Source organism: Urocitellus parryii, chromosome 3 (genome assembly GCF_045843805.1).
Source record: "Urocitellus parryii isolate mUroPar1 chromosome 3, mUroPar1.hap1, whole genome shotgun sequence".
Taxonomy (NCBI): domain Eukaryota; kingdom Metazoa; phylum Chordata; class Mammalia; order Rodentia; family Sciuridae; genus Urocitellus; species Urocitellus parryii.
This window is the reverse complement of record NC_135533.1, coordinates 96,751,995-96,779,747: the sequence shown is the minus strand read 5'-3', so window position 1 is coordinate 96,779,747 and position 27,753 is coordinate 96,751,995. Positions and strand designations below refer to the sequence as shown.

The window sequence follows — 27,753 nt, the reverse complement described above, 5'->3', positions numbered from 1 at the left end:
GTATAGTAGTACTTTGCACCATATCAGAACTCCATTCCTTTTTCCGCAGATAATCTGCACCTGAGCAGGGATCCAGCAGGATTTTTTATTAATGCTAAGCCCATCTACTCAGAAATTCAACAAGATTTCTCCTGGAAACCCCTAAGAACTGAACAAGATGTGCAACTTCATCCAATCCAGTTGTGTCCAAATCTAGTCCTGTGTGATATATTTGACCCAGAGAGCCTTGATTTCACACACAGCCACAAGACTAGTCTCTTAGCTGTGGAATAATGTGTCCACACCAACACAGAAGAGCTCTGCCAGACCATACACAAACTCTACCCACCAAAGTCTCCTTTTCCACCAGATAAAAGAAAGGTCTTTGATTCTATGTTCACAGTTCTAGAAGTCATATTACTGATTTCCAACAAGGAGAGAAATGAGTCTCTTCCCCAAAATATACACACAAACCTACCCAAAATCCACTTTTTAGACCAGTAGAATCTACTGGTGCAAGTTGATTCATTCCGAACAAATAAACATTCTTAAGCAGTGGAACTTCTACTTTAAAGCATCAAACACCACCACAAAAAGCGGAACTATTCTGATTGAAATGGTGTTGGAGTACTTGGAGAGATGCCTACTTGGCTTCTCCCCGGGCTGTCCCCACACCTGCCCCTTCCTCATGCCCCAATTATTCCTTCCCACCCCAACTCCTGCCCTTGCCTACCAACCCCACAGAAATGCCATTTGAAAACTAGAAACTCTAAGGCTCATGGCTGATAAAATCACTTCAAACTCCTATGTTGCTCAAGGACAGTATTGTTCTCAATAAGTAGATGAAGCTAGATAGAGCTGTTTTCCTATAAGTTGACTTAATTATGATTCTAATACAATTTTAGCATATGCAATCAAAAGATTTATTCAAAAGATGCACAACCTGATTTCCTGAAGGAAATTTGCTTTTAAGTCATAATTAAGGATCCCTATGATGAGTAAACAACAGAACTGTTTATACCTCTTCAATTGCTCTTGGCAGTCCTAAAAGGGAAATTATGTAGAGGGAAATGTCACATAATTCTTCCTCAAAAGTGGGATGAAGATAGAAAGTGAAACTAAACATGCAGAACTATTGTCTATCTTTGCAATGATGTGGGCTCAAGTACTTTCACCTTGGTTAGAATCATAGTTATGCCACTTGCTATCTTACAGCAGTTACCTAAACAGTTACCTATGCCTAAACCTTAACAGTTACCTATGCCTCAGTTTCCTCAACTGAAAGTGGGAATGAGAACAAAACCTATTCCAAGGGTTGTTGTAAGGAGTGAATTAATGTATGTAAAGTATTTAATAACTGGCACATTAGTCATTCATGAATGTTATCTGATGATTATAATGATTGTTACTAATATACGACTAAAAGTAATGACTATTTAACTTTCTCATTAACTGAATATTCAAAATGGCATTTGATTCTTTGGAATAATTTTAGCCAAATTTGATAGATACAGAAAACATACAATACCACCAATTCTGAACATGTCCTGAGAATTCAGAGAAGCTGATAACACTCTAAAGGAATTATAAATTTATTTCTTACACTATATTACCTTTCCTTGTGCCTCCTTCCATTTTACCTCTCAGTAAAATGCACTTAGAAATATTTGACAAATGTATGCAATTCTTATTTTTAAAAATCAAAATAGTTTTTGAACAGTCTTAAGTACATTTATTTTTTATGTAATTTGATCCCCTTGGACATCATATTACCTAATTTATTTTAAGTTCAGAATTCTGTTTCAAATCACTGACAATCAAACCTTTCCTTAGGAGAAGCCCAGGGGTGGCAACTACCATGACAGTATTTGGCACATCTGCCCTAATTTTATCTACTTCTTGGACTGCCCAATGACCTGTTTTCTTAGGACTGTGGCAAAGCCCTCACCAACTGGTTTCAAAGTAACCAAAGTCATAAAAGAAAAAAGACTATTTTGTTTTAATAAGAATCTCAAATGTATAAGGATCAAGCATACACAAGCTTAGAAGCAAATATGTAAAAGATACCTGGACAAAACCTTTAGATTGAAAGGGTTGAGGGAAATTCAGACAATTTATGCTTTCATTTACAAGGAATCCAATTTCTTTGCCAGTGATAATTAATCCAAAAGATTGCAGAAACTTGTGAAGTATAATCTAATATATTTGCTACTACCTGCTCATTTGTTCCCAATAAATCTCCAGGGATGTTTTTTAAATGGGTAAACATTATCAAAGCTCACTGCAATCTTGAGGTTATACAAATAGGTGTAAAATACTCTGCATTTCCCTCCTTTTTTAAAACTCAGGAGAAACATTCCATAACTTTTTGTTCTCAAAAAGATGGGTTTGCATCTTTGTAAGTCCCATTTTGCAGGCATCTTAAAGGTTGCTTCTGAAAATCAAATGTGTCATGTTTCATTTTGTTAACTATTAATTGATACTAAATCTCAACTAATTAGACAATTCAGTAAAACAGAATCCCTAATCCCTTTAACAACTGAGTGGTATCCCATGTGATCCTCCTTAAAATGTATTTCTTTCTATAATGTTACATTGAGGCAATGGCTCAATACTACAATTTCTGAAAAAGATCTGAGAATTTTTTGAGAAGAATTTTTTTAAATCAGAAAACTACCACAGCATTTTCCTACCTTTTCCTCTTAAAAAAAAAAGTTAAATAAAAAATTGCATTAAGGTATCTTTATTTACTCTGCCCCAAGCTCCCATGGGTAGTTTTCATAAGAGATTATTTAACACTTTTATAGAAACTATTATTTACAAAGTTATAATTATTAGTTAGACTTCAGCAATAGTAATAGAAACTACCTTTTACTAAATGCTTACTAGAGTCAGGTATTGCACAAAATACTATCTCTCCTAGTTTCCCCAGGTCTATCTGTCTCCAAGCTCTCCTGGCTATGCCTGCTATATTGTCTCTGAGTTCCTTGAAATTGGCGGCCCAGTTCTTTCTCTCCTAGAACTTTCAGAACTAAAAAGTCTCTGGGCTGGGGATGTGGCTCAAGTGGTAGCACGCTCACCTGGCATGCATGCAGCCAGGGTTCGATCCTCGGCACCACATACCAACAAAGATGTTGTGTCCACCGAGAACTAAAAAATAAATATTAAAAAATTCTCTCTCTCTCTCTCTCTCTCTCTCTCTCTCTCTCTCTCTTTAAAAAAAAAGAACTAAAAAGTCTCTACTCGTGGAGGATCAAGAACTTATTACTTACTTGGTTTGTCAAAAATCATATGAGATCTCGGGTTGTAGCTCAATGGTAGAGGGCTTGCCTAGCAGGTGTGAAACATTGGGATCGATCCTCAGTACCATATATAAATAAATAAAACAAAAGTATTGTGTTCATCTACAACTAAAAAATATACAAAAAAAAGAATTATATGAAAGAGGGAAAATGAACTGAAACTAAGGTAGAGGGAAACCTACACTTATCCCATAGCTCAGAAATCTAGCAAGTCTACTTATTACTTTGGTGTCTCCAGAATCATAAGTATATCATTTATGAAAGAGATAATGAAAACAGAAGAATTTTTCTATCTGCTAAAGAAATGAAAAGACAGCTAACCACACTTTATTAAGCACTGCAAGAACTACTAATTTGGATATAGTGGGAAAAGAAATAAATCTTGAAATCTTAAAACCATAGCTACAATTTAGGCTAGGACACAGGAAAGTTGCTAAACTTCTCCAAATCTCCCTTTCATCAATATAAAATGAAAATAAAAAATTACATATATATCTGTATCTATAGACATAAATATAGAGGCCTTCAGATATAGAGATATATGGGTCACATAGCATGTGTTCAGTGGTAGCCAGAACGATTTTTTATCGCCATTAATACAGTGTTATCAATTGAGTTAAATATACAATACAATCATATGCCTGTTTAAACTGTACCTTCACACTTCCGTCGACTTAGTATAACTAAGGTGAAAAAAAAATCATGTAAGACAAATGAATATCATTTATATTTTAACTTTCCAAAAACATCTTTAACATGGGTTAAAAAACAGATTCTCGATGTTACCTAATCTGCCATGATTTAACAGCACTTTGACATTTTCTAAAAAATGATAACCAAGTGCTGCATCTCCTCAAACTTGGAATTTACTAAGTCTCTGCTTGTGCCAAATTAAATATATAGCATAATTTCCCTACCAGAAATAACAAAGCACAGCTTCCTACTTTACTCCTTGATTGAATAAACCCAAAATAAAGCAAAGAAGATGTTATTTAATCATCTAACTAATTGTTTTCTATAATATTTGAGTTAGAAGCTATTTCAGAAGAAAAGTTTAGAAGAAATCAACATGTGATTTATCAAGCCATTTGAAAGAAAAAATTCCCTTTGAAGGCTCTTCATTTGAAAGGCTCAAAAACCAGCATAAAAGGGGTATTTTCATTAATGAACCACTCAAAAGTAAACTGCCCCTAGCTATTCCACTCCACCCAAACTCCTAGGTTCAGCGCTATTAAAAATCCTTGCCTATGAGACACAAATGTCATTTTTAAAAAGATGGTGTAGTCCTTCCCTCCAACAAACATCACCCAAAACTCTATGGAGGAGTTTTGTAATAAAAAAAACATAAAGAAATGGAATTGTAGATGGAAAAAGACATACCTTGGGGACCTAGAAGGTTGGTGGCTTTTTGAAGTTGAGAGATAAGTTCATGTGCTTATCCACCGTAGGTAACACAGGTGATAGAGGAGATAAAGCATAAGAATGATGTCTTTAGATACACAAAATATGTAAAGGGACAATCCAACCATCATGACAGGAGCAAATTCAGTGAATTATATGTGCATATAAATGTAGGGGTTTGGGAGGTATAGTAGAGAAAAGATGAAGTAGTTCCATTCTGACTGCACAACTTTTTAATGAAATAAAAGACAAAGTCTAGTTAAAAATAAACAGACAGATGGAGAAGATCAGAGGAGAGAGAAGATAAGAAGTAGTCATCTCAGAGAGGGAGAGAACAAATTAGATGAATGTGTTAAGTTTGCTGGGTAAGACTGGGGTCCACTTCAGAGAGATGGCCATAGATTCGAGGCATACAGCACAGTAGTGTGTTTTATGGCCATATACAATGTTTGGGTATAGGCATGGAATAGATAAAGTATTAAGTCTAATCAGCACTGTGATTTTGCCAGTTGAGTACAAAGGAATGGTGTCATCATTAATAACAATGAAGTGTATATCTGTAATCTTGGTGCTCATGGTGCAGCATCAACATTGCCTCAAATCAGAATCTGTATTGTAATAAGACCTCTAAATGATCCACATGCACTTTGAAACTTGAGAAATACATGAGTTGGAGCCAAGTGAGAATAGAAAAAAAAAATCATTAAGAGAGAGGACAGGTTAAAGAAGTGAGAGATCAGGCTTTACATGACTCCTCTAGGTAGATTTTACAGCCATCAAAATTGATGGCAGGAGGAATGACAGAATCAAAGAAACAGGCATATAAGAAATTGTCCAGGTGACAACAAACAGCCTGTGAGGCTTGGAGTCCTGGTGATTAAAGCAAATGAATATGAAAGAATAATGGGACAGCTGGGCATGGTAGCACTTGCCTAAAGTCCCAGCTACTCTGGAGACTGAGGGCAAAGAATCACTGGAGCCCAGGAATTGTAGGCCAGCCTGGGTTACCTAGAGGGAGAGAGAAAAAAAGAGACAAAGAGGGAGGGAAGGAGGAACAAGAAAGAGAAGACAAAAGAAAAGAAGTAGAATGGAAAAGCAAAAATTATGTGATTAGTTCTGGTAGTCTTTTAAGAGAAGGAGATAGTTGTGGTTGTAGCCTCATTGCAGGATTGGTCTCTTGGGCAATCTGTCCTGATCATGAGGCAACACTGTAGCGGAAAGAGCTGTGGTTGTACTAGGAGCACATGAGACTGTGCATGTAGAGTAACTGAGGGGGAAATGGTAAACTTCCTTTAGATCCACACATCAGCATGCCCTTGGCAACGAATTGTCTTTATACAAAAAATTATTAATTGCTTAGATTTAGGATAACTACCCAAAAATCTATGTTTGTACTAGAGAGTGTCATAACTCCATATAAGACAATAGGGGTCTAGGGTATATATATATATATATATATATACACACACACATATATATACATATTAGTTGTAGAGGGACACAATAGTTTTACTTTATTTATTTACTTTTATATGATGCTGAGGATTGAACCCAGTGCCTCACATGTGCTAGGCAAGCACTCTACCACTGAGCTATAACCCCAGCCCTAGAGGGGTCTGTTTTTCTTGAAAAGAAGAGAGACAAGGACTCTCTTAAGGGAGAAAGGAATAGAAGGTGGGGAATACAAGACAGTAAAACTTCCTGGTAGCAGCTAAAGGATATGATTAGAAATGTGAGGCCTCCTGTTCTGAGATTGGGTAAGTTTCTCCTCTAATAAAAACCCTCTGCTTGGGCTGAGATTGTGGCTCAGCAGTAGAGCACTCACCTAACACGGGTAGGACCCAGGTTTGATCCTCAGCACCACATAAAAATAAAGGCATTGTGTTGTGTCCATCTACACCTAAAAAATAAATATTTTTTTAAAACCCTCTGCTTTTCTTCAAAATGTTCAGTATAGTCTCCTGTTAACATGAGTATATTTTAAATGGAACCTTGTTTATATTGGAGAGAGTTGGAGATCAGCCCTGGTCACAAGCAGAGGGGGACATTCAAATGTAGGCTCCTAGGAAGATTTTTTTAAGAAATGGAAGAGAACTTTGAAGAATAATGTCAGTCATCTATCTAAAGGACAGCTACCTTATTTTTGAGGACTAGCTATCTTCTTTCTATGCACACTCCTTTTTCATCTCAAAAACTCTCTTGTTCTTACAAAAATACTTGTTTAAGGGACTGGAAAACATACTAATGCGTTAAAAATATACACTGAACATTACATAATTCTTAATTCCTTAGGCTAGGTGTTTTTCTGGGGCAATAGAAATGCAAAAAAAAGCATCAATGAAATCAAAATATTCTTTTTAAAAATCTGAATTCTCATAAAAACATCCAAAAATATGTTAATTGTTCAACAAACAGAAAATTGCCCTCTCAGTTATATCTACTTTTGTTTAAATTGCTCATTCTTAAAAAGTTGGCAACCAGAGAATAGAGAGGGACAAAGCTCAATGGATAATCCATCTAAGAAGCTAAGCATTTCATTTTTATGAAATAACACACAAATCAAGGATCATTACTTTTCATAACAATCCATTTCATGGGGCTGGGGATGTGGCTCAAGCGGTAGCCCGCTCCTTCGATCCTCAGCACCACATACAAACAAAGATGTTGTGTCTGCCAAAAAATAAAAAATAAATATTAAAAAAATTCTCTCTCTCTCTCTCTCTCTCTCTCTCTCTCTCTCTCTCTCTCTCAAAAAAAATCCATTTCATGTATCTCAAGGTCTATGATTTTCCAGAAAGGATTAACAATGACTGAGAAAAAAATGAGCTGGGCACCTTACCTAGCATCTGAGACCACTGGGGTCTTCCAGTATAGACACTCTGCTCAAAACTCAGACAATTCAAATTAGATGCAAAGCTGTAATTATTATAGAAAACTGGATTATAATTATCTTGGCAATCACCCATGAAAATATTCCCCAAATCTATTTAAAAATTGAAAACAGACTAAGATCTCTAAGCATATCTAGGAACTATCTTGCTATGCTAGCTTCATTCAACCTAAATTTGCATTTATTCCTTAATCATAGGCTGAACCAGTTCTCTACCAAGAGGAAACAAATTAATTCTGGGCTCCTGAGGAAAGAGCCTAGTAGATCTCTTATTTCTTACAGATAATAAAGATGCAATCAACTATGATCAAATAATCACAGTACCATTTAATATCACTGGGACAATTCAACAGGAAAAGCACATTTCCATCTTTGAAGAACACACACACGTATACACATTCATACATATACATTATGCATATATATACATATGTAATATATAACACATATCAAACACACACACACACACACACACACACACACACACACACACTGAGTCTTTCATATCTTTAACCTTACAAAATAAAAGCCAAAGAGTCTAAATTTCTTTTTATCTCACAGTGAAATAATTAAGACTATATTCAAGATGCCAGAATTCTATGTGGAATTATCTAGGAGGGGCAGTTGATGTCTACAGAAATTTTTTTAAGAAATACCCTGTCTTAAAAATAAACCAAAAAATAAAATTTCTACTTCTGCCTTTAGGATGTTCAGAATTATATTACACATACTTTCACCTCAGAAAAACTTTCTCCATCAAAGTCTAAAGCCCGAACTTCCATTATTTGACAAGAATTCACATAGATTCCAGCATTATTCTGTGTTAAAATGCCCTTGAGAAGGATTTCCATTATTAATCATGACTATAATTTATTTAATAAGACTTCTGAGCTAGGAGCAAATTGGATTATGAGGCTATAGAAGTGAATTTGAGGAAGGGAACTGAGATCACAGCAATCTCCTCTCAATGATAGCAGGCTCTAAAAGAATTCTCAACAAGAAGGCAGAAAACCAGAGCTGGAGTTCATCTATTCAATCTAGGTATCATATCTCTTATCTGAAAAATAAGAAGGCTTAATTTGATGATCTCTAACGAGATTTTAAAAATGCAAGGACTTTCATAAAGTAAGGTAGCTCTGGCTAGAAGTCCATAATCAGTCATAAAGGGCTAGCAAGTAGAGAAACAAAATGTCCCTAAGATGATCATGAAACCACTGATGGAAAAAAGAGAGGAGGCACTGAAGGAAGCATCTCCTTTACTGAAATTACACAAGTAAGTTCCAGTGCTTACTTAATGTGTTGAAAAGCACTTCTATGGTGAAATCATAGGAATGCCTCAGGAATAAAAGGACCATAAACAGAGAGGGAAGAAACCTGTATTCACATTGGATCACTGCTTTCTCAAATTTGGATTTTTAAAAAGTGTAAAAAAAAAAAAAAACAGTTTTACCCAGGGAAACAATTTCTTAAAAATAACAGGATGATAAGCAGTATTCTTGGATTTGCTGGCAAATTAAAAATGGTGACCTTTATGTTTTCTATCAAGAGCACTAATATTGAAATACCTTAAGTAAAATTCATTCCTTCTTTCAGCAGAAATTTACATGTGCCTAGTCTGTGCTTATATTGGTTGTGGAAAAAAGATATGATTATAAAAAGATACCCCTTTTCTGAAGTTTACAATATAGTATAAAAAACAAGAGATATATTAATAAATGCAATGAAATGTGATGCAACTGTACTAAGCACAGGTTAGGGGTTTGAAAGAAGAGGAAATGTTTTTGTTTTTATTTATACTTTTGAAAGATCACAGTTTCTTCACTAGCCAAAGTCCAGAATTCATACTAACCAAAGTCCAGAATTTCTAAAGATAAGTTCAGACACTTACTAAAAAAGAGCAGCTCCTAAGCCATCTGCATTGCCCAAAAATTAAGATCAGTCAGAGGCAAATTTTCATTTCACTCCAATCCTGTGATAATATTATCATCAGATGGGGAAAGTAACATTTGTTTTGTGAATGACATGGTAACAAATCTTGCTTTATAAAATGGCTATAGTCAATGCTCCTTTTGGATTTAAAAAAAAAAAGCAAACCATCACGTGAGCCCCAAAGTCACTCACTTTCAGCAAATTCCTTTAATCCATTTAAGTGTCCTGTTACTAATCTTCTGATGAAGAAATATGCAAAACACAGAACTTAAAGTGAACAACAGAACCTTGTTATAATCAGACAGAAATACATTACAAAATACCCTGGAGGGTGTAAAAAGAAATTATTTCTCAAATTCATATCACACAAAACTTCAGATTATAGAAACAGGCTAAACTGATGTATTTTTACCTGGTAAGGAACAATACTGCCATGAGCAGTGCCCCAACGTTTTGCTTCCTTTTGGCCAATGAGATAATTAACAGCTACCTGGGTCAAACATGCCACCTGCCAGAAAAAAAAATTAAAGAAAAATAAAAACAGTTAAGTTTATCCATATTTATGAACAGAATATTATATGAAAGTTTTTTCACCTCATGTCATTATAGAAGAAAAAAATGCCTAACCAGTTAGAAAATATACAGGCATTTATACTCAGTGTTATGTTATTGCTTGAGACTAAATAATAATCAACTGAGAAATATAAACACATAAACATTCAGCTCCTGAAAAGATCATCTGAAGACAGAAGGTGACCAAGCATTTGGATCTTCAGTCCAGCCCTGAGCATCAAAGCCATAACAAAACACATGGGCCATGAGTACATGCTTCTCTCCTCTCCACCTGTATCCTTTCACTTTTCACCAAGGCAACACATGAAAACCATTACTGGGAAGATGAACCAAAGTCAGAAGCTACATTCTTCTAAATTCTCATACATAAAAAATAATACTAGTAAGCTTGAATTTGGTTTAAGTCAATTTAGTTGGGTTTTCTGATACATGTTGCGCAAGAATCCTGACACAGAGTAGCAAGATTTTTTGATATTTTTCAAATATACTAGTGAATCATCCTCATTTAAACAAAAATTACTGTACCACTCCCAACTTGGCCCTAACCCCCATACCCTCATTATTACACTCATTTCTCTTTGTGAGCACCACAGAATCTACTAAAGAAATCATCTAAAACCTCAGGGTTCACTTCCGACTCTTGCAGTATTTCATGAACAAATCTTGAAATCCTACAATACTTCAATTATCTATGAGGATAGCATAAGGATGTGAATTTGGGGTTTGGGGTTCCAATGAATACCTGTACCTTCAGGGACCAGAAATATGTAAAGGAGTTGATCAAATGGTTTTCCATATTTTCCAGGGTGGGGGTGGGAGAGATACTTCTGGCTTCATGACATAACCATGATATTGCATTGACTTGTTTTTTTCCCTATCTAGATCATCAGATGTGACTGGAAGCCTACAAATACATCAATTCAAACATTGAGACTAGATCTGGGAATGACTCAAGGGTTGATTTTTTTTTTTTTTTTTTTTTTTTTTTTTTTTTTAGGGCTTGGTGCCATAACCTTTTCTTGTCCTCTACCTGGCATGGCAGCTGCACCTCCTACAAGAAATATCAATAGGACTCACCCTGGATGAATCTCCTTGCTGGAACAGCTATTCTCCTTTACTTTATTCTTGAGCTTTATGTGCATTTTTACATTCATTTACTGCTCTGTTGAAATTGGAACTGCCTTATGGCAGCTGGTTCAGCTGTACTGCCCAGGTGGCAAAACTAATAAACTTTGAGTCATCCACTTCTGGACTTCCATCTGGTCTTAGGCATTTGAACCATGGAGCACTCCAGGGCTGCCTGGGGCTGCCTAGTGCTAATCACCATTTCACAGATCACTTCTGTGTCTTTCAAAATGGAAAATAAAATCAACATTTTGTAGTAAAAAAATGCCCTGGATGAGAAGTCCAGATTCATGACTTCTAATTTCTGTCAACCTCTAAGTAGTTTTTGTGACTGCAGGTATATAATTTAACTTATTTGACCTTCAAATACATTCTCTGTAAAGTCTTGGACATTTAAACTAAACTGATTGTTTTTAAACTTTAAAAAAAAATCAAAACTCTTACATAAAATCAAATAACACATGAAATCCTAATACATAAGCAGGAAATTTCCAAAGTGCTTTGGATGAATCAGAGTCAAGCCTGCAACATCACTACAGGGAGCATGAACACGGATCACAATTTGCAAAATAGTACATGATCTTAAATTTGCTTCCAAGGTCTATGCTTCTGATTCTATTATTCATCCTAACAGTCTGGAAGATAAAAATACAGAAGGAACGCAATCAAATCACTTCCTCAAAGAGCCTCTTCCTGAATTTGGGGAAATTTTATCAAGTATGAAGTTCTATAAGAGAGGCACTTCTTTGATCTAGCTTTGATGTAGTTATGTTGTGGCTGTTTTTTCCTTCAAATAAATCCTAATGAAAGTCACCCTTTAAGGAGTTCGGATGCAAATGGGGGCTAAGAATTCAAATTAATAAAGGTAATTCCTTGCAAGCAATTAATCACAAGAGGCTTGTTATTTCTATTTCTCTACTTCAAAGTCAACTGGTGGTCAATAGAGCAACATTAGCAAGGCCTGCATGAGGTAACAGATCAGCTGGATGATCACAAGTTTATCTGTAAATCCTACAACAACCTGAGATATTGCCTGGAATTGGCAAGGGCTGGGTTCTAAGCTAGTTATCAACCTGGCTGCCCCGTCTCTTACCCACTACCTTATTCTTTCAATTTTTGACTTCTGTGTTTCTGACCCTGACCCACTTAGAGTGAATTTAAATGAAGGGTCAGAACCTATCTCACAAATTATTGATAAGTGGAAGACCATATCTACTTCCTCCATGCAGTAGTAATTAATGAAAACAAAAAGCAATTCAGAATCAGCAGGGCTACCGCTTGGCAGAAGGTTAAATAAGATTTTAAGCTCATTGCCACTGAAAAAACAAAGTGTGATTTGTCAGTAACTACTCAAAGGCAAAGTTAAGGGGGAAAATGAACTCTGTTTACAAAAAGAAAGCAACAGGGCTAAACTTAGTAACTCAATATTTAAAGGAGGCATTACAAATCTGAAAGTAATCCACTATTTACAAGGATTTATTTTAAGGCAGGAGAAGGGGGAGAAAGTCAATAGCTATGACATGATTGTGTATGAAAAATCAGAGGTTTCCTGGGCAATTAATGACAAATTTTCCACAAATTAAAAGAATGCAGGATGTGACTTTTAGGTTAATAACTATATACTGTATATCCATTCTAAATATTGCATTGGATCATTACTTTCATCCCCTACACTTAGGCTCATTATTTCATCAAGTGGACGCTATATAATTTACTCAGAATGTTGCCTTTATATGGTTTCATCTAAACAAAAAAGCCATCTCTGGTTTAATAATAATCATTCTGACAGCAAAACTCTTATTTTAGATAACAGAGTGTGTCCTGATATTTTTTGTTTCTAACCAGAAAACCAATGGGGTGGTCAAAGTGGATCTCAAAAAGAACAGTCCGAAAAGATATGAGGAAAAATATGCTCAAATATTGTCCAAAGCACCTTCATGATGTCTGTCACTACCTGATCACATGTGTCACTTCCTCCAAATGATCAAGCTGCAATAATAGAATCTTTAGTCTCTAAAAGGGAAATAAGTTTGGCAGGTAAAGTATGTAATATAAACCCTTTGTATGTTCTCATAAAACAAAACTAGAACTATGGTCCATTGCATCAAAACAAGTAAGTTTTTTCTTCCTGCTATGTGCATATGTTCTGGCCTCCAACTAAGTTGGACTAAACACCAACCATGCAACTAACTTCCCCATATTTCTAAGCATTCTTGAAAGTCCATTTCAACATCATCTTGTATTAAGCCCAACTCCCATAACCCAAGCAAGAAAATATTTTCTCTAACTCTGAATTAATACAATGCCATAAGACTGTTTCTGCACTTTCATAGACTGCCTTATCCTATGATTATAATTTTAAGATGACAAAGTTAAAATGACCTAGATCAATTGTTCCTAAACCTAGTTGTACATTATAATCACCTAGGGAATTCCAAGACCTACCCAGAACTCCTGAATCCAGAAACAGAAGCTGGGGGAAAAAACAATTTAACCAGTGAACTATTAGTTGCACATCTTATTTAAGAATCAAAGTCTTGAGAAAATTCAGTCAAATTACTTAATAGATGACTAAATAAAGAAGTAGAGAGGAGGCATAACTTATCTGAGGTCACCCAGATGATAAACTATTCCACTGAAATTGCTGTCTCCCTTGCTATGATAGTATTTGTTTCTTCTCCTATATCTGCTTTTAAAGTCGTGTCTATTTTAGGGTAGAAAATATGTACTATAAAACCCTTTGTATGTTTTCATAAAACCTAAACAGAGCCTGAACATTAAATTTCTTAACAAAAGAGTTAAAAGAATGATACTACTTGTTTTTTAGACAAATAGTGAGTGACTCTATATATAAGGTATTATGCTAGGTATGGAGTATAAATGAGTAAATGAAAACTATATAATCCAACCTCCTTTGGACTTAAGAACAGTAGGCAAGATAACTAAACAGTTATAGACATACAGAGGAAAAAACCTGAATGTAGACCATACAACTGAAGCATGGTGAAAAGAGGCATGAAATAAGATTATAGAGGTTGTCAGAGGCCAGATCATGCCAGTCTTTGTAAGTCATGGTAAAGAACATTCTTTGCATATCTTGCAGAATGGTCATTTTAAAGTAACAAATTGTATCATGTCATCCTTCTATTTAAAATTCACAGGGCTTCCCACTGCATTTGCAATTATATGCAAAGAATAAACTAAAAAGAGACAAGAGAAAAAGAGAACTGTTATGGACACTGCAAGAGTCCAGGCATGTTGATGATAGCTCAAACTAGGTCAGTGGCAAGAGACATAGAAAAAAATCAGTGGATTTAAGATATATTTCAGGGGCAGGAAGGATAAAAAAGATTGCATGGTTAGAGTCTAGGAGATAGAAAACTGATGGAGAGGAAAAGATAAACATAAATTCCATATTCCTGGCTGAATATCTGGGTAAACTATGATGGCATTAAAAGTAATAATAAAGTCAGAGAGGAACAATTAAAAGGGGAAAGAAAATAAGAGCCCATGTCAGAATAAGCTAAATTTGTGATGCCTTGACAGAATCAACAGTCATCAACATATGAAAAGTTTTTGAAGTCATCAACTAGGGAAAACAGAAGATAAATACAAAATCGGAAATAATATAAAACAAAAGAAGATAAATCTTCATGTCAAAGACAGTCCTTCCTCTAATCACAGGTATGGTAAAAAAAAAAAATTAGTTACAAACTACTAGAACCAATTTAAATGCCCCCAAAATAAGAGTTAAGTTAAATACCTTTGATATCACATGTAATAGAAAATAATGCTGGCACTTAAAATTATACAACAGAAGAATATAGCATCCTGTGAAAAATATTCACAACTTTTTAACAAATTTAGAACAGTTTTAAATTTTATAGAAAAATTACCAAGATAGTTACAGAGTTCCCATATACTCCACATCTTACATTAGTGTATTATACTTTTACAGTTAAAGAACCAATATTGAGGGCTGGGGATGTGGCTCAAGCGGTAGCATGCTCGCCTGGCATGCATGCAGCCCGGGTTCGACCTCAACATCACATACAAATAAAGATGTTGTGTCCTCCAAAAACTAAAAAATAAATATTAAAAATTCTCTCTCTCTTTCTCTCTCTCTCTCTTTAAAAAAAAGAACCAATATTGATACATTAGTATTAACTAAACTCCATATGCTCAGATTTCCTTAGTTTTTATTTAATGTCCTTCTCTGTTCCAGATTACATCCAGAATACTACATTATATTTAGCCATTAGGTCTCCTTAGGGTGCTCCTAGCTGCAATAGTTTCTCATATATTCCTTATTTTTAATTACCTTAATGGTTTTGAGGAGTAAAGATCAGGTATTTTGAGACTGTTCCTCAACTAATATTTTTATGATGTTTTCCTCATAATTTGATTGGAGTTACAGGGTTTTGGAAAGAAGACCACAAAAGTAAAGTGACGTTTTCAATATATCATATCAAAGATACATGCTATCAACATGATTTTATATTGACTTTGATCATTTGCCTGAGGCAGTATTTATTACTTTTATCCACTGCACAATTACTGTTTTTTTCCTCCCTCTTTCCAGCTTGCTCTCTTTGGAAGAATGTCACTACATGCAACCCACACTGAAATGGTAGGGAGTTACACTAATTAATAATTAGCCATTAGTTACACTAATTAACAATTAGCCATTATTAATCTCCCTTATTTATTTGTTTTTTCAGGTCACTTATTTATATCATCATGTTCATGTGAATATTCATTTTATACTTTGCTATATAATTCAATACTACTGCCCAAAATATTCCAGTTTGGCCTCTGGGAGCTCTTTCAATTGGTTCCTGTGACTCTATGACACAACCTCCGTTCTTGAGGAGTTTTTGTTCTTAGCATTCCTTGCTTTGTGGCACTGAAAGATGCCCTAGACTCATCTTTGTGTTTCCTTGTTTACAGGAAAACATATAAAGAAGAGGAGTCACAGGGTGAAGAAAGGAAACAAGTATTTTAGTGTCAATCAGCATCTCTCATTTCCTCATCTACTCAAAAACACTGATATCACACCTACTATATGCCAGGAATTATTCCATGCACTGGAGATATAGCAGTGAGCAAGACAGACATGATCCTCTGTTCATGAGGCTTACATTCCAGTATCCAACTACATTCAGACATAAACAAATAAGTAGAAAGCTATCAGAATATGGTAAATGCTGCCAAGAAAATGAAACAGAATCACAGAAGGGGCTCATTTACTTTTTGCAGATGTTATGTTTAATCTGAGACCTGGAGAAAGCATTACAAATCTGAAAATACAGAAGAAAACATCCAAGCCAATGAGATCAATCACTTGAAAAAACTTGAATGTGGTGTGTGTGTGTGTGTGTGTGTGTGTGTGTGTGTGTTTGAAAGGTGTCCACATGGTAAGAAACAAAAAGAAAGCCATTGTAGCTGGCATGTGGTAAGTAAAAGAGGTGCTAGTACAAGAGGGGGTCAGGGAAGCTAAGGGCCACATCACAAGGGTCACTGTAGGCCTGAATAAGGATCTGAGATATTATTCTAAGTGTCCTGGGAAACCATTGATTTATGTAATTATCACTTGGATGTTATATGGAAGATGAAAGGGCAATAATGAATGACACCAAATTACCTCATGTGAGGTAGCTATTACAACTTCCATTCTATAGATGAAAGAAACTAAAGCATAGGGAAATAAAATATCTTGTCTAAGTCTCACAGCTGGTAAATGAAAACACCATGACTCATACCCAGGTCAGTTCAATCAATGAGCCATCCCTTCACCACCATCTCCTCTTTGCTACCTCCCTGCCTCAGTCTCTTTCACCTAGGTAGTGCATAGCTTTGCATCTGTATCCTTGGTTATATCCCTGGCTTCACTGTATTCCCTGCAAGGTGGGCTCTCAAGGCACTGGAGTAGAACAAAAGCCCTTCATAAGAGCCCACTGTCCTCTGAACTTGCTTAGAAAAGACATCGATAACTGAATCAATTAATTCTCCTCACATGCTTCTGCTCAACCTCACTCACTTACTAACTATAAAACATCATATGGGGAAAATGTTAAAAGAGAAATGTAGGAGCTAGATTTTTAAAGAATATATCTCTTGAGAAGAGAAATTTGGCCTCCCATTAGAAAGAGCTTTGAGTAACCCATATCTATTTTTTCTAATCCTAATACCATTACTCTGCTTGTCAAATACCATCTCTCACATTTTAAGGTGAACTGATTTTTTCAGATCAACAAGGGTTCAGGAGGAAAAACCATCCAAGAGTAGATAGAGTATTTTGGCTATCCCATGTTGAAAAGAAAATATGAATTCTAAAAACTCACACCACATTTGTCATTTTGAGTTTCTAGTATTTACTACTAATAAGAGCTACCACCCTATGTTCATATATAACTATATGACCAGTGGGATTCCACATCATGTACAACCAGAAGAATGAAAAATTATATCCATCTATTTATGATATATCAAAGTGCATTCTACTGTCATGTATAACAAATTAGAACAAATAAAAGAATAAAAAAATTTTTTAAATTCCAAAATAAATTTTAAAAAGACTGACTCTGAACTCTGGGATAGCAGGGACAACTACTATTGCTATTTTGTCTATCCCCTTCATTATACCCAATATAATGATAGGCATATAATATGTCATTATTAAATGTTGGGTTTTATAAATGAATAAAGAGAAATAAAATTTTTTAAAAAGCTACCACTCATTCAAGCACTCATCATGCACTGACCAAACATGAATTATCTTACTTAATCCTCATAACTGTATGAGAGAGGTATTTTGATGATTCCATCTCACAAATTAAAAATGAAGCACAAAACTGTTTAATAATCTGCCAAGGTTCTATGCCCAGTAACTAAGTGCATGAGCCATTTTTACACACGGAATCAGACTGCTTACAATTTCTGAGTGGTCTTGATTCTGGAAAGCTTAATTGTACCATACTAATGAGTAAAGAAAAAATTGTGACTGAGCATCCTTTCAACTACGTAAACCTCTACAGATAAATATGACCTTGGTTATTACTAATATTTAGTATAGAACTCAAAGTTTTCTGCAAATATGGTCTGACTTATTTTATGATATTATAAACTTCAACCCATAAACCTTTTACCTGTAATCATTGAAAACCAATAGAGTTGTTATATAATTTTAAAATCTCTGCTTTTATATACTTGGCAAAGAAAAATCATATTATCAAACCCTCTTCATAGCAATTTTTTAATTTAATGGAAGGAACACACACATTTCCCATTCCTCTGCATTATCACTAATGACAGTCAAATCATCTCTGTGTTTATTTCATGTGAACTCAAAATAAAAATAGATTTTTATTATGCTCAAAGTTTGCCAATCCCTCTGAATCAAAATCAGATATACAAAGTAACTGGATATCAGCTGCCAGAAGGTAAGACCAGACAGCAAAGACAGACAGAATTTCAAAAGCTTGTTTAGGATAATATATCAAGCATATTTCTTACCATGAACCACTGACCCAGTCAATCATATGACTCAAAAAGTGGTTATAAACAACTTTTAAAAATGTGATGAGTAAGTGGAAATGTGGGAAAGTAACATCTAATGACATGGTGTACTTATTTATTCCTGTGATAACATGTCTTCAGTTTCAGATGTTTTCTTCAAACATAGTTTTTTTTTTTATTTTTGATAACAATTCTTCAAAATATTTCTGCTCAAAGAATAAAATAATGCATTGTCCGCAACACTGATTTCTAAAAGCTCTAAGAATTAAACGCAATTTACTTCCATTTATTGCTTCCTTTGGGCATTTAGCAGATGTTTAATAAGCACTATTGAGAACTACATCTTTCAAGATTAAAATTTATAAATCAAAATATAAATTATCAGTCAGAAACTGGGGTTGAGGCTCAGTGGTAGAGTGACTGTCTAGCACATGTGAGGCCCTGTGTTTGATCCTCAGCACCAAATATAAATAAACAAATAAAGGTATTGTGTCCATTTACAACTAAAAAGAAAAATATTTTAAATAAATATATATATATATATATATATATATATATAAATTATCAGAGCCACAGAGAATTTTTTAAATCAAGTAGTGATAAAAAAATGGCATTTGAGCTGACCTTGATAAAGGGAATTTAGTCATGCAAAAACAAGGAAAAGGGCTTTCCAAGTGAAAGAAATTGTGGGCAAAGTTATAAGAATGGAAACTTCATAGGTCTTTTGAATGAATGAGAATAAAAATGGAGTCAAGACATGGGATTTGATCACCAGGGGATCATTGATATTCCTAAAGACACAGTGGCAATAAAGCAGCAAGAATCAAATCCAGATTAAAAGGTAATAAGGAACAAATAAAAAGAATGTGGAGTCACAGCGTATTATAGAGGTTTGTGTAAAGAGGGAAGGAGATGCTGCTGATTGTAACTCCTGTGGGTAAGCAGGAGGAATAAAGTTTTTATTTTTGAGGATAAAAAAATTGAAGTTCATCTAAATATGCAAGAAAATAAAGAATAATTGAAGATATGAAATCCTACATTAATATGTAAGAGGGTAAGAAGGAAAATACAAGTGGAAGGGTTAAGTTAGTGAAATCTTTCCTAACTCACTAAGATGGGTCACTTCCTCTTCTGAATCTCTGTCCACTATAATTCAGGCTTCAGGAGGCAAAGGACTTATCCAATATGTTTGTGGCTCTCTCCCCAGCAGCAGGAACACTATCTGTGAGGAACACTAACTGTAGGTGTTCAATGATGTGAGTGAAACTAGTAAAACTAGTTTTCCTCTAATTTGACAGGTGAAGTCTTAATGAAGAAGAAATGCTTCAAGAGAAAAAGATAAGTTGGACACAATTTCCAGTGAAAAGTATAACAACAGAAATCTTCTTCATAGAATAGAAAGTGATGGGCTCAAATTTGCCTTTTTCTCCCTCTGAACTCTGGCTCTGTGTGCTGTGGTCACTCCAAACAAGTCCTCCTTTCACCACATACTAGATGGACAAACAGAGAGTGAGTTAGAAAAGTGATGTCAGGACCTGAGGTCCCATATTCAGGATGAGGAGAGCAGTAAAGGTGGCTTAGGGAAGAAAGAAATTTTCAGGGACCAAGATGTCATAGGGCTAAAATTGAGTGCAGGATGATGATAAAGATTCATGGATCGGTATAGAAATCAAACAGTAATACTCCTCTGAAATCAGAATTGTCCCAGGAAAAGGGAGTGGGGTTTATCTGTAATTAGAATGACCAATAGCTTCTACAAGAGAGCACTGGACAGTTTAAAAGCTAAAAAAGTTGAATAAAGACTGATTTTCACTGATCTCCACACATTTCCCTCATGGTTTCATGAGGGAATGTGCTTTCTTCTATAAAGAAAGCTTTCTTCTGAAAAGAAAGCATTTCTTCTGTTATTCATCTTGGGAAGAGTTTCATACTGTTTATTTAGTTATACTATTAAGAGTATATCTCCAATTCTCTAATTGCCAGGTTTTCCTCTAATTCAGGTTGCATTTTCCTCTATTTATTGATGATCTTCTGTTACTGTTTATTCAACACAATTCAATAATATGTTATCCAATTCAAAAAGGGGTCAGAAAGGATGAAACTATGCAGGTATGGGATACAGTACATGTAGATATCCCTTAGACTATTCAGCTTCCTCACAAGAATACAGCTCAGCTTGCACAGGTGTGGATAGTATGAAAACAGAATAAGTGGAAAATCTGAGAAAAAGGAATTACAAGAGCTGGCAACAGACTGTAAGGGAATAGAAAACAAGTTATAATTTTTTAGTCTTCCCCAAAAAAAAGAATGTGAATTTACTTATAGAAGCTTTCTTAATGAAGATATATACTGGGTTTGGGAGGTTGGTTTGTTCAGATGTTGTTGTTGTTGTTGGGGGAGGAGTATTTAATTGAAAAACATGGTCCAAGTGGAGATACCCTTGGGGTGTTTGCAATCCAGCTACTTAATGTTATGAGAGAGGGCAATGGCTATTTAGTGGCCATCCACACAGGAGCTTGTAGCAGGTTGGTTTTGAAGGTAGCCACCAAGATTCCCTCCCCCTACAATACACACCTCGTATGATGGGGTATCACTTCCATAATTAGGCCAGTAAACAGTTGACTGTGAGTTCATCAAAAAGGAAATTAGCTAGGCAGAGTGGCTGAGACTTAGGAAGTTGAGTTGAGATGGTTACTTGAGTCCAGAAGTTCAAGACCAGCCTAAGCAATGTAGCAAGACCTTTTTTCAGAGAAAGTGAAGCTCAATTATATTGACTGGGCCTGATCTAAACTGAGAAATTTTAAAAGACATTCTCCTGCTGGTCTGGAAGACATAGCCTCCGTGAGCTTTACAGCCATAGTATCCTGCCAACAAACTGATTAAGTTTGATAGAAACCTCTGCACCTCAGATGAGAACTGTAGTTCAGCAGACACCTGGAGTGCATCCTTTTAAGACCTTAGCCTAAGATCCAGCTAAGCCATTTCTGGACTTCTGGCCCATACAAACCATGTGATAATAACTTTGTGTTGTTTAAGCTACATTTATGAAAATTTTCTGATAATGTGTTATGTAGGAATAGAAAATGAAGAGAAGGATGAAATCACTGAAGTGGATGACTACCCTGAGTAATAAAAGGGAAAGCAGAAGGGCAGGCCACTAGTCAATCAAGAAGGGGACAAGAAAGAGAAGGTTGTAAAGGTAGGAAGGATAATAGGAAGATGTGGTGTCTGGAGAACAGTGTTAGAAGAACACATAGTGTATGTTGAAGAGTCAACTGAGCTCAAGGGGTACAAAGAAAGAGAATCTTGGACTCAACAAAAGTAAATTAGTTATCTTATATTTGACAAAGGTTCTAAGAACATGCTTTGGAGAAAAGATACCTTCTTCAACAAATGGTTCTGGGAAAACTGGAAATCCATACACAACAAAGAGATTGAACCCCTAATCTCTCTTAGTGGAATTTCACAAAACTCAACGGAAAGTAGACTAAGGACCTAGGAATTAACCAGAGACCCTGCATCTAATAAAAGAAAAAGTAGGCTCTAACATCCATCATGTGGGATTAGGCCCCAACTTCCTTAATAAGATTCCTGTGGCACAAGAATTAAAATCAAGAATAAATAAATTAGATGGACTCAAACTAAAAAGCTTCTTCTCAGCAAAAGAAACAATCTGTGAGGTGAATAGAGAGCCTACATCTTGGGAACAAATCTTTACCCCTCACACATCAGATAGAGCACTAATCTCTAGGGTATATAAAGAACTCAAAAAGCTAAACACCAAAAAAAGCAAATAACCCAATCAATAAATGGGCCAAGATCTGAAGAGACACTTCTCAGACAATGATGTACAATCAATCAACAAATATATGAAAAAATGTTCATCATCACTAGCAATTAGAGAAATGCAAATTAAAACCACTCTAAGATTTCATCTCACTCCAGTCAGAGTGACAGCTATTATGCATACAAACAACAATAAGTGTTGGTGAGGATTTGGGGAAAAGGCACACTCATACATTGCTGGTGGGACTGCAAAATGGTGAAAACAATATGGAAAGCAGTATGGAGTTTTCTTGGAAAATCGGGAATGGAACCACCATTTGACCCAGATGTCCCTCTCCTCGGTCTATACCCAGAGATCTTAAAAACAGCATACTTCAGGGACACAGCCACATCAATATTTATAGCAGCACAATTCACAATAGCTAAACACTGGAATCAATCTAAATGCCCTTCAATAGATGAATGGATTTTAAAAAGTGACAATATATACACATTGGAATATTACTCAGCGATAAAAGAGAATAAAATCATGGCATTTGCAGGTAAATGGATGGAGTTAGAGAAGATAATGCTAAGTGAAGTTAGCCCATCCCCCCCCCCAAAAAAAAAAAAAAACAAATGCCAAATGCCAAATGCCGAATGTTTTCTTTGATATAAGGAGGCTGATTCATAGTGGGATAGGGAGAGGGAGCATGGGAGGAATAGACAAACTCTAGATAGGGGAGAGTGTTTGGAGGAAAAGTTAAGGGGCATGGGGTAATTAATGATTGTGGAATGTGATAATCATTACTAACCAAAGTACATGTACGAAGACAAAGAATTGGTGTGAATATACTATGTATATAACCAGAGGTATGAAAAAATTGTGCTCTATATATGTAATAAGAATTGTAATGCATTCTGCAGTCATATATAAATTTTAAACATTTACCTAAAAAAGTAAATTAGTCTTTAAAGGCAATAAAGTAGAGGAATTACAGTGGGTATCATAAATGCAAAGGATTGAGAACTAGTTGGTAGGAAGTAGGAACCTCTAATACAAATAACACATCAAGTTTGGCATCAAAATGAAGAAAGAGAAAAATAGCAGGAATACAGAGCTAAATCACCAAAAATGGTGTCAAGTAAAGTTTATTCATGATATTATCCTTTAAAGATCCAAAGGCCTTCCAGAGAGTTAAGGAATAAATCTCTCTTAGTGGAATTTCAGGCATGTTCCCCAGTTCATAGAAAAAAGATTTTGTAATCCAGGCATGTTTTTAGAACCATTAAGTAACAGAACTGAATAAAACAACCCTACATGTAACAACAGATTTTAAACCAAGCCCCAGCATGAAACAAAACAAATTGACTCACACAGTCTGCCTATATCTGATCATTCTGATTAGCTAAAATCCAAGCTTGTAAAGGCTTATCTGAAGACGATTTTTATGATCCACATCACAGTTGGCACAATCCTTGTCTGACTGTTTTGCATTGCTCTGCTCCCCTGAGCCTCCAAAGAAGGGCTCCCAGAATAGCAAGGGAGACTCAGTAGAATGCAAGACTAAGTTCTTTAGGAGTGACTCTTCTTAAAGTGACCTCATGGGACTTTTGGGGAAAGGTGAAAAGCCAGGTGTAGATGGGAACAAGAAATTATGATGTCAATGACTGACTGATTCAACAGATAAAATATGTCTTATGACATTACACTTCAAGCAAAAATTCATGCAAGGAACAAAGTTACTTAATGCCAAGAATTATTGGGTTAATTAATTTTAAAAAAACTCAGTGATGGGGAAAAAAACTCTAAGCATGACAAGGGAGAGAAAATATATTTTATATTCTTACAAACTAATTCTGTTTTATTTGAACATTTTAAAAATCTTGCACTTATATTTTATTTATTTTTATTCACCAAATAGTTATTGAGTGATAACTTGGTCCAAGCACTGTGCTAAATGCTGGGTGACAATAGTAAAAAAAGATGAATTATCTGCCCTCATGGAACACAAAGTCTTGTGAGAAGACACACAGGAAACACTCTAAAATCCAATGATCTTGAAAACTTAGGGGCAGCAACCTGATTGGAAGTAGACCTAGGAGACATCCCAAAGTTGAGCTCACAGGACAAAAACATTATTTTCAAACCTCCCTACCTGACTCCCCAACACAAAATATTTCAGGCAAATAAAATTGCCACTTTATGACCACATTTACACAAACATCTGGCCAATCTCTCTTCTGTTCTTACTAAGACATCTCAGCAAAGAAGAAAACAAGGACAGCGATTTCAGAAATCACTAACATATCACAGTCAGAACTCATCAACAATAGACAATATGACACAGCTGGATGGCCTTTAAGGTCTAAGCTGCGATTGTAGACACATTTGGATTTTTCAACACCACCTCTCAGGGACCTCAAAGGTTCACCAATATAGTCAGCTGTTGATGATATACTATATCATAAATGCATATTCTCATATGTCACTAATTCAGCTCATTTGTATGCGATCTGCATTCTAACATATCCATGAATATGCTAAAAGACTATAATATGATGAAACTCTTCAGGAGCTACTCTGCTTTGTTGTATCAACTCTTGTATTCATCAGACTATGATCATTCTCTAAGCCATATCCTCCACTTACTTTTTAACCACAATTGGAGGGCTAGACAATTTGGAAAAGAGCTTAGTCTGAATCTTTTTGGCATTCTCAACAGAGAATGGTAGGAAGAAGTTTAGATTCTGAGGCCCAACACCTAGTCTCAGCTCAGCATCTCCAATACACAACTATGGATCATAAAGTCTTGTAACCTGGATCAACTTCACAAAATATCACTGACTTCTCCAAAGTCTTCTTTATATGAATTCAGAATAACATTATAAAAAGTGCTTTTTGAGTACTCAAAAGTAGCTATGCAGAGTGGCACATGCCTATAACCCCAGCTACTCAGAAGATTGAAGAAGGAGTATCCCAAGTTCAAGGGCAGCCTAGGAAACTTAGTGAGACCCTGTCTCAAAGAAAATACTCAAAAAAATATAAAAATATATTATTTTTAAAACATGCAGGGAATGCAGATCAAATAGGTTACTTAGCGTTTTGCTGTATAATTCAGTAATTTCCATGAATTAGACTGGTGTTTTCTACCTTTCAGTAATACAATCCATCTGGGAAAAACAACTCCCTCATATAGCAAACCGAATTAGTCAGCTTTAGAAATTCTAAACATATAGATTGTTTTATTAATCAAAGAATAGTTTCTAAATTGATGATTTTTACCTTTTCCAAATATTTAACACACATTAAAACACCTTTGATTCAGAAAGGTGCTAGCAGAAATCACTTAATAAAAAGATCTGCAGTTTGATTACAAAGTAGCAAAATTGATTTCTAATAAAATTTCTAAGTAAGTACTATCAATTTACCTACAGAGGTGACAAATTGGCACCTTATAAATATGATTTAGTTTATTAATTTTTTGACCTACATAATATTTCAAACATTGAGAATTTTTATAAAAAATTCAGATTTCTGGCTTCAAATATTGCAAACCTGGCTATATTGGGCTAGTGCTTTGCTGGGGTTGACTTGTACTTACTAAAAATAGCCAGTGATTAATATCTCTTCCAAACAGGTTATTTGACAATCATATGTTCTTTGACAATCATAGGACAGGCTTAAAAATCACATACATGGGAATATTTACATTGTGAAAATAGGCAAATGCTATATATCACAACTTTTATGTATGTGTATGCAACCAGTTGTTAAACATTTACCAATATACTACTGCCCTGGGATCACCACCTTAAGTAGTTGGCCAGAATAAGTAACAGTTATACCCTCAGGACATATGCATCCTATGTAGAATGGAAGTATATATCCATCCTATTTCCCATTGTTTTTCATCTAACTCAGTTCATTCATTTTAATAGCTACCACACATATTAAAAGCATTCAATTTTGCAACTCCTGGTTTGCAGGCATACTCTACCCAAAATAATTTCTTAGATGATCACACAGGAAAAAACCAAGGCATTGTGCTTGCTTGAGAATTAAAGCAAAGAAAGTTCAAGTTTAAATTCAATACTGTTGGACAAATTGAATTACCACCTTTACATTCCTTTTTTTCCCTTTTCTAGCCATTGTAATTTCAGCACAAAAGAACACTGTAATATAGATTTCAAGTCAAAAAGCAAGTAGTCAGCAAAAAAAAAAGGATTTTTTAAAGACAAGTACATTATTTAATTATATACTCGTAAACAAAATATGAAAACTGAAAATTTTTATTTCTAGGGAAATGTGATCATTATCTCTCAAAACTATGAAGGTTTTCTGGCTTACCTAAAACCTTTGTATGGCTATTTAATGGAAAACTTGAAAACCTGGGCAAATGAAAAAAAAATCCTTCACAAAACAAACCTCTGATTAAATGACTCTATCAATAAGAATGTCTGAACATGAAACTAGATATGATAGTGGTCAGAAAAATTCCCTTTCATGTTACATCAAGTGGATTCATATACAGATAACTGCTGCTTATACTGCCCTAATACATAGGTCTGTGTTTCTAAAGACAATAGCACTTTCATTTATCATTCCCTTCCCTGGAGGCATGAACATCATAGTCCTACCCACTGCCAGAAAAGCATTTTCTAGTAACCACTTTCAAGGTCCCAAGAAAAAAATACAGAGTACAAAATTTGAGAAAGAACAAAGACAAATGGGAATTCCAAAAACAGTTTCCATCAATGGGTTTTGTATTTCTGAACACTGTTCTAGCAATAATTACTTCTACTTTAAAGAATGGGTAATCTGAGCTCATGACAGGCATCTCTACTCCAATGTACCACTTAAAAAAAAATCTGTCTTCCCTCCTCTACTTCCACTAAACCTGTTTCCAGTCTTAGGCCTACTTTAACATGGTAACTAATCCTTTTTTTGTCAAGATGCTCAGAAATAGTAAATACTTGGAATTCTACCCTAGCTCAAAAATTATAATATCAATTTTACTGAATCAAGAAAACAAATAGAGGAAGGAAGGAAGGAAAGAAGGAAGGAAATACAGAGAAAGATGAGGGAGGAGGAGGAAAAGATAGAAAGAGGGGAAAGACAGCTGGTAAAAGAAAGAAGGGAAAGATAAAGGAAGGACATAACCATGTTTTGAGGTTAACACGAGAGAAAAGGGTCATATTTTAAAAAGAAAAAGAGGAAAGAAACTATCATGTGACCTTTTATATGGTTATTAAGGTAAATTTGGGGCA

The 27,753-nt window shown here is 35.1% G+C and overlaps 1 protein-coding gene across 1 annotated transcript in view; it reads right to left on the bottom strand.

The window, feature by feature from the left end:
- Sugct (succinyl-CoA:glutarate-CoA transferase) overlaps positions 1 to 27,753 on the bottom strand; it is a 694,122-nt gene that overhangs the window by 510,377 nt on the left and 155,992 nt on the right. Inside the window, exon 9 of the mRNA XM_026387616.2 lies at positions 9,914 to 10,009. Coding sequence (XP_026243401.1) covers positions 9,914 to 10,009 — 96 coding nt within the window. The remainder of the gene's footprint in view (positions 1 to 9,913; positions 10,010 to 27,753) is intronic.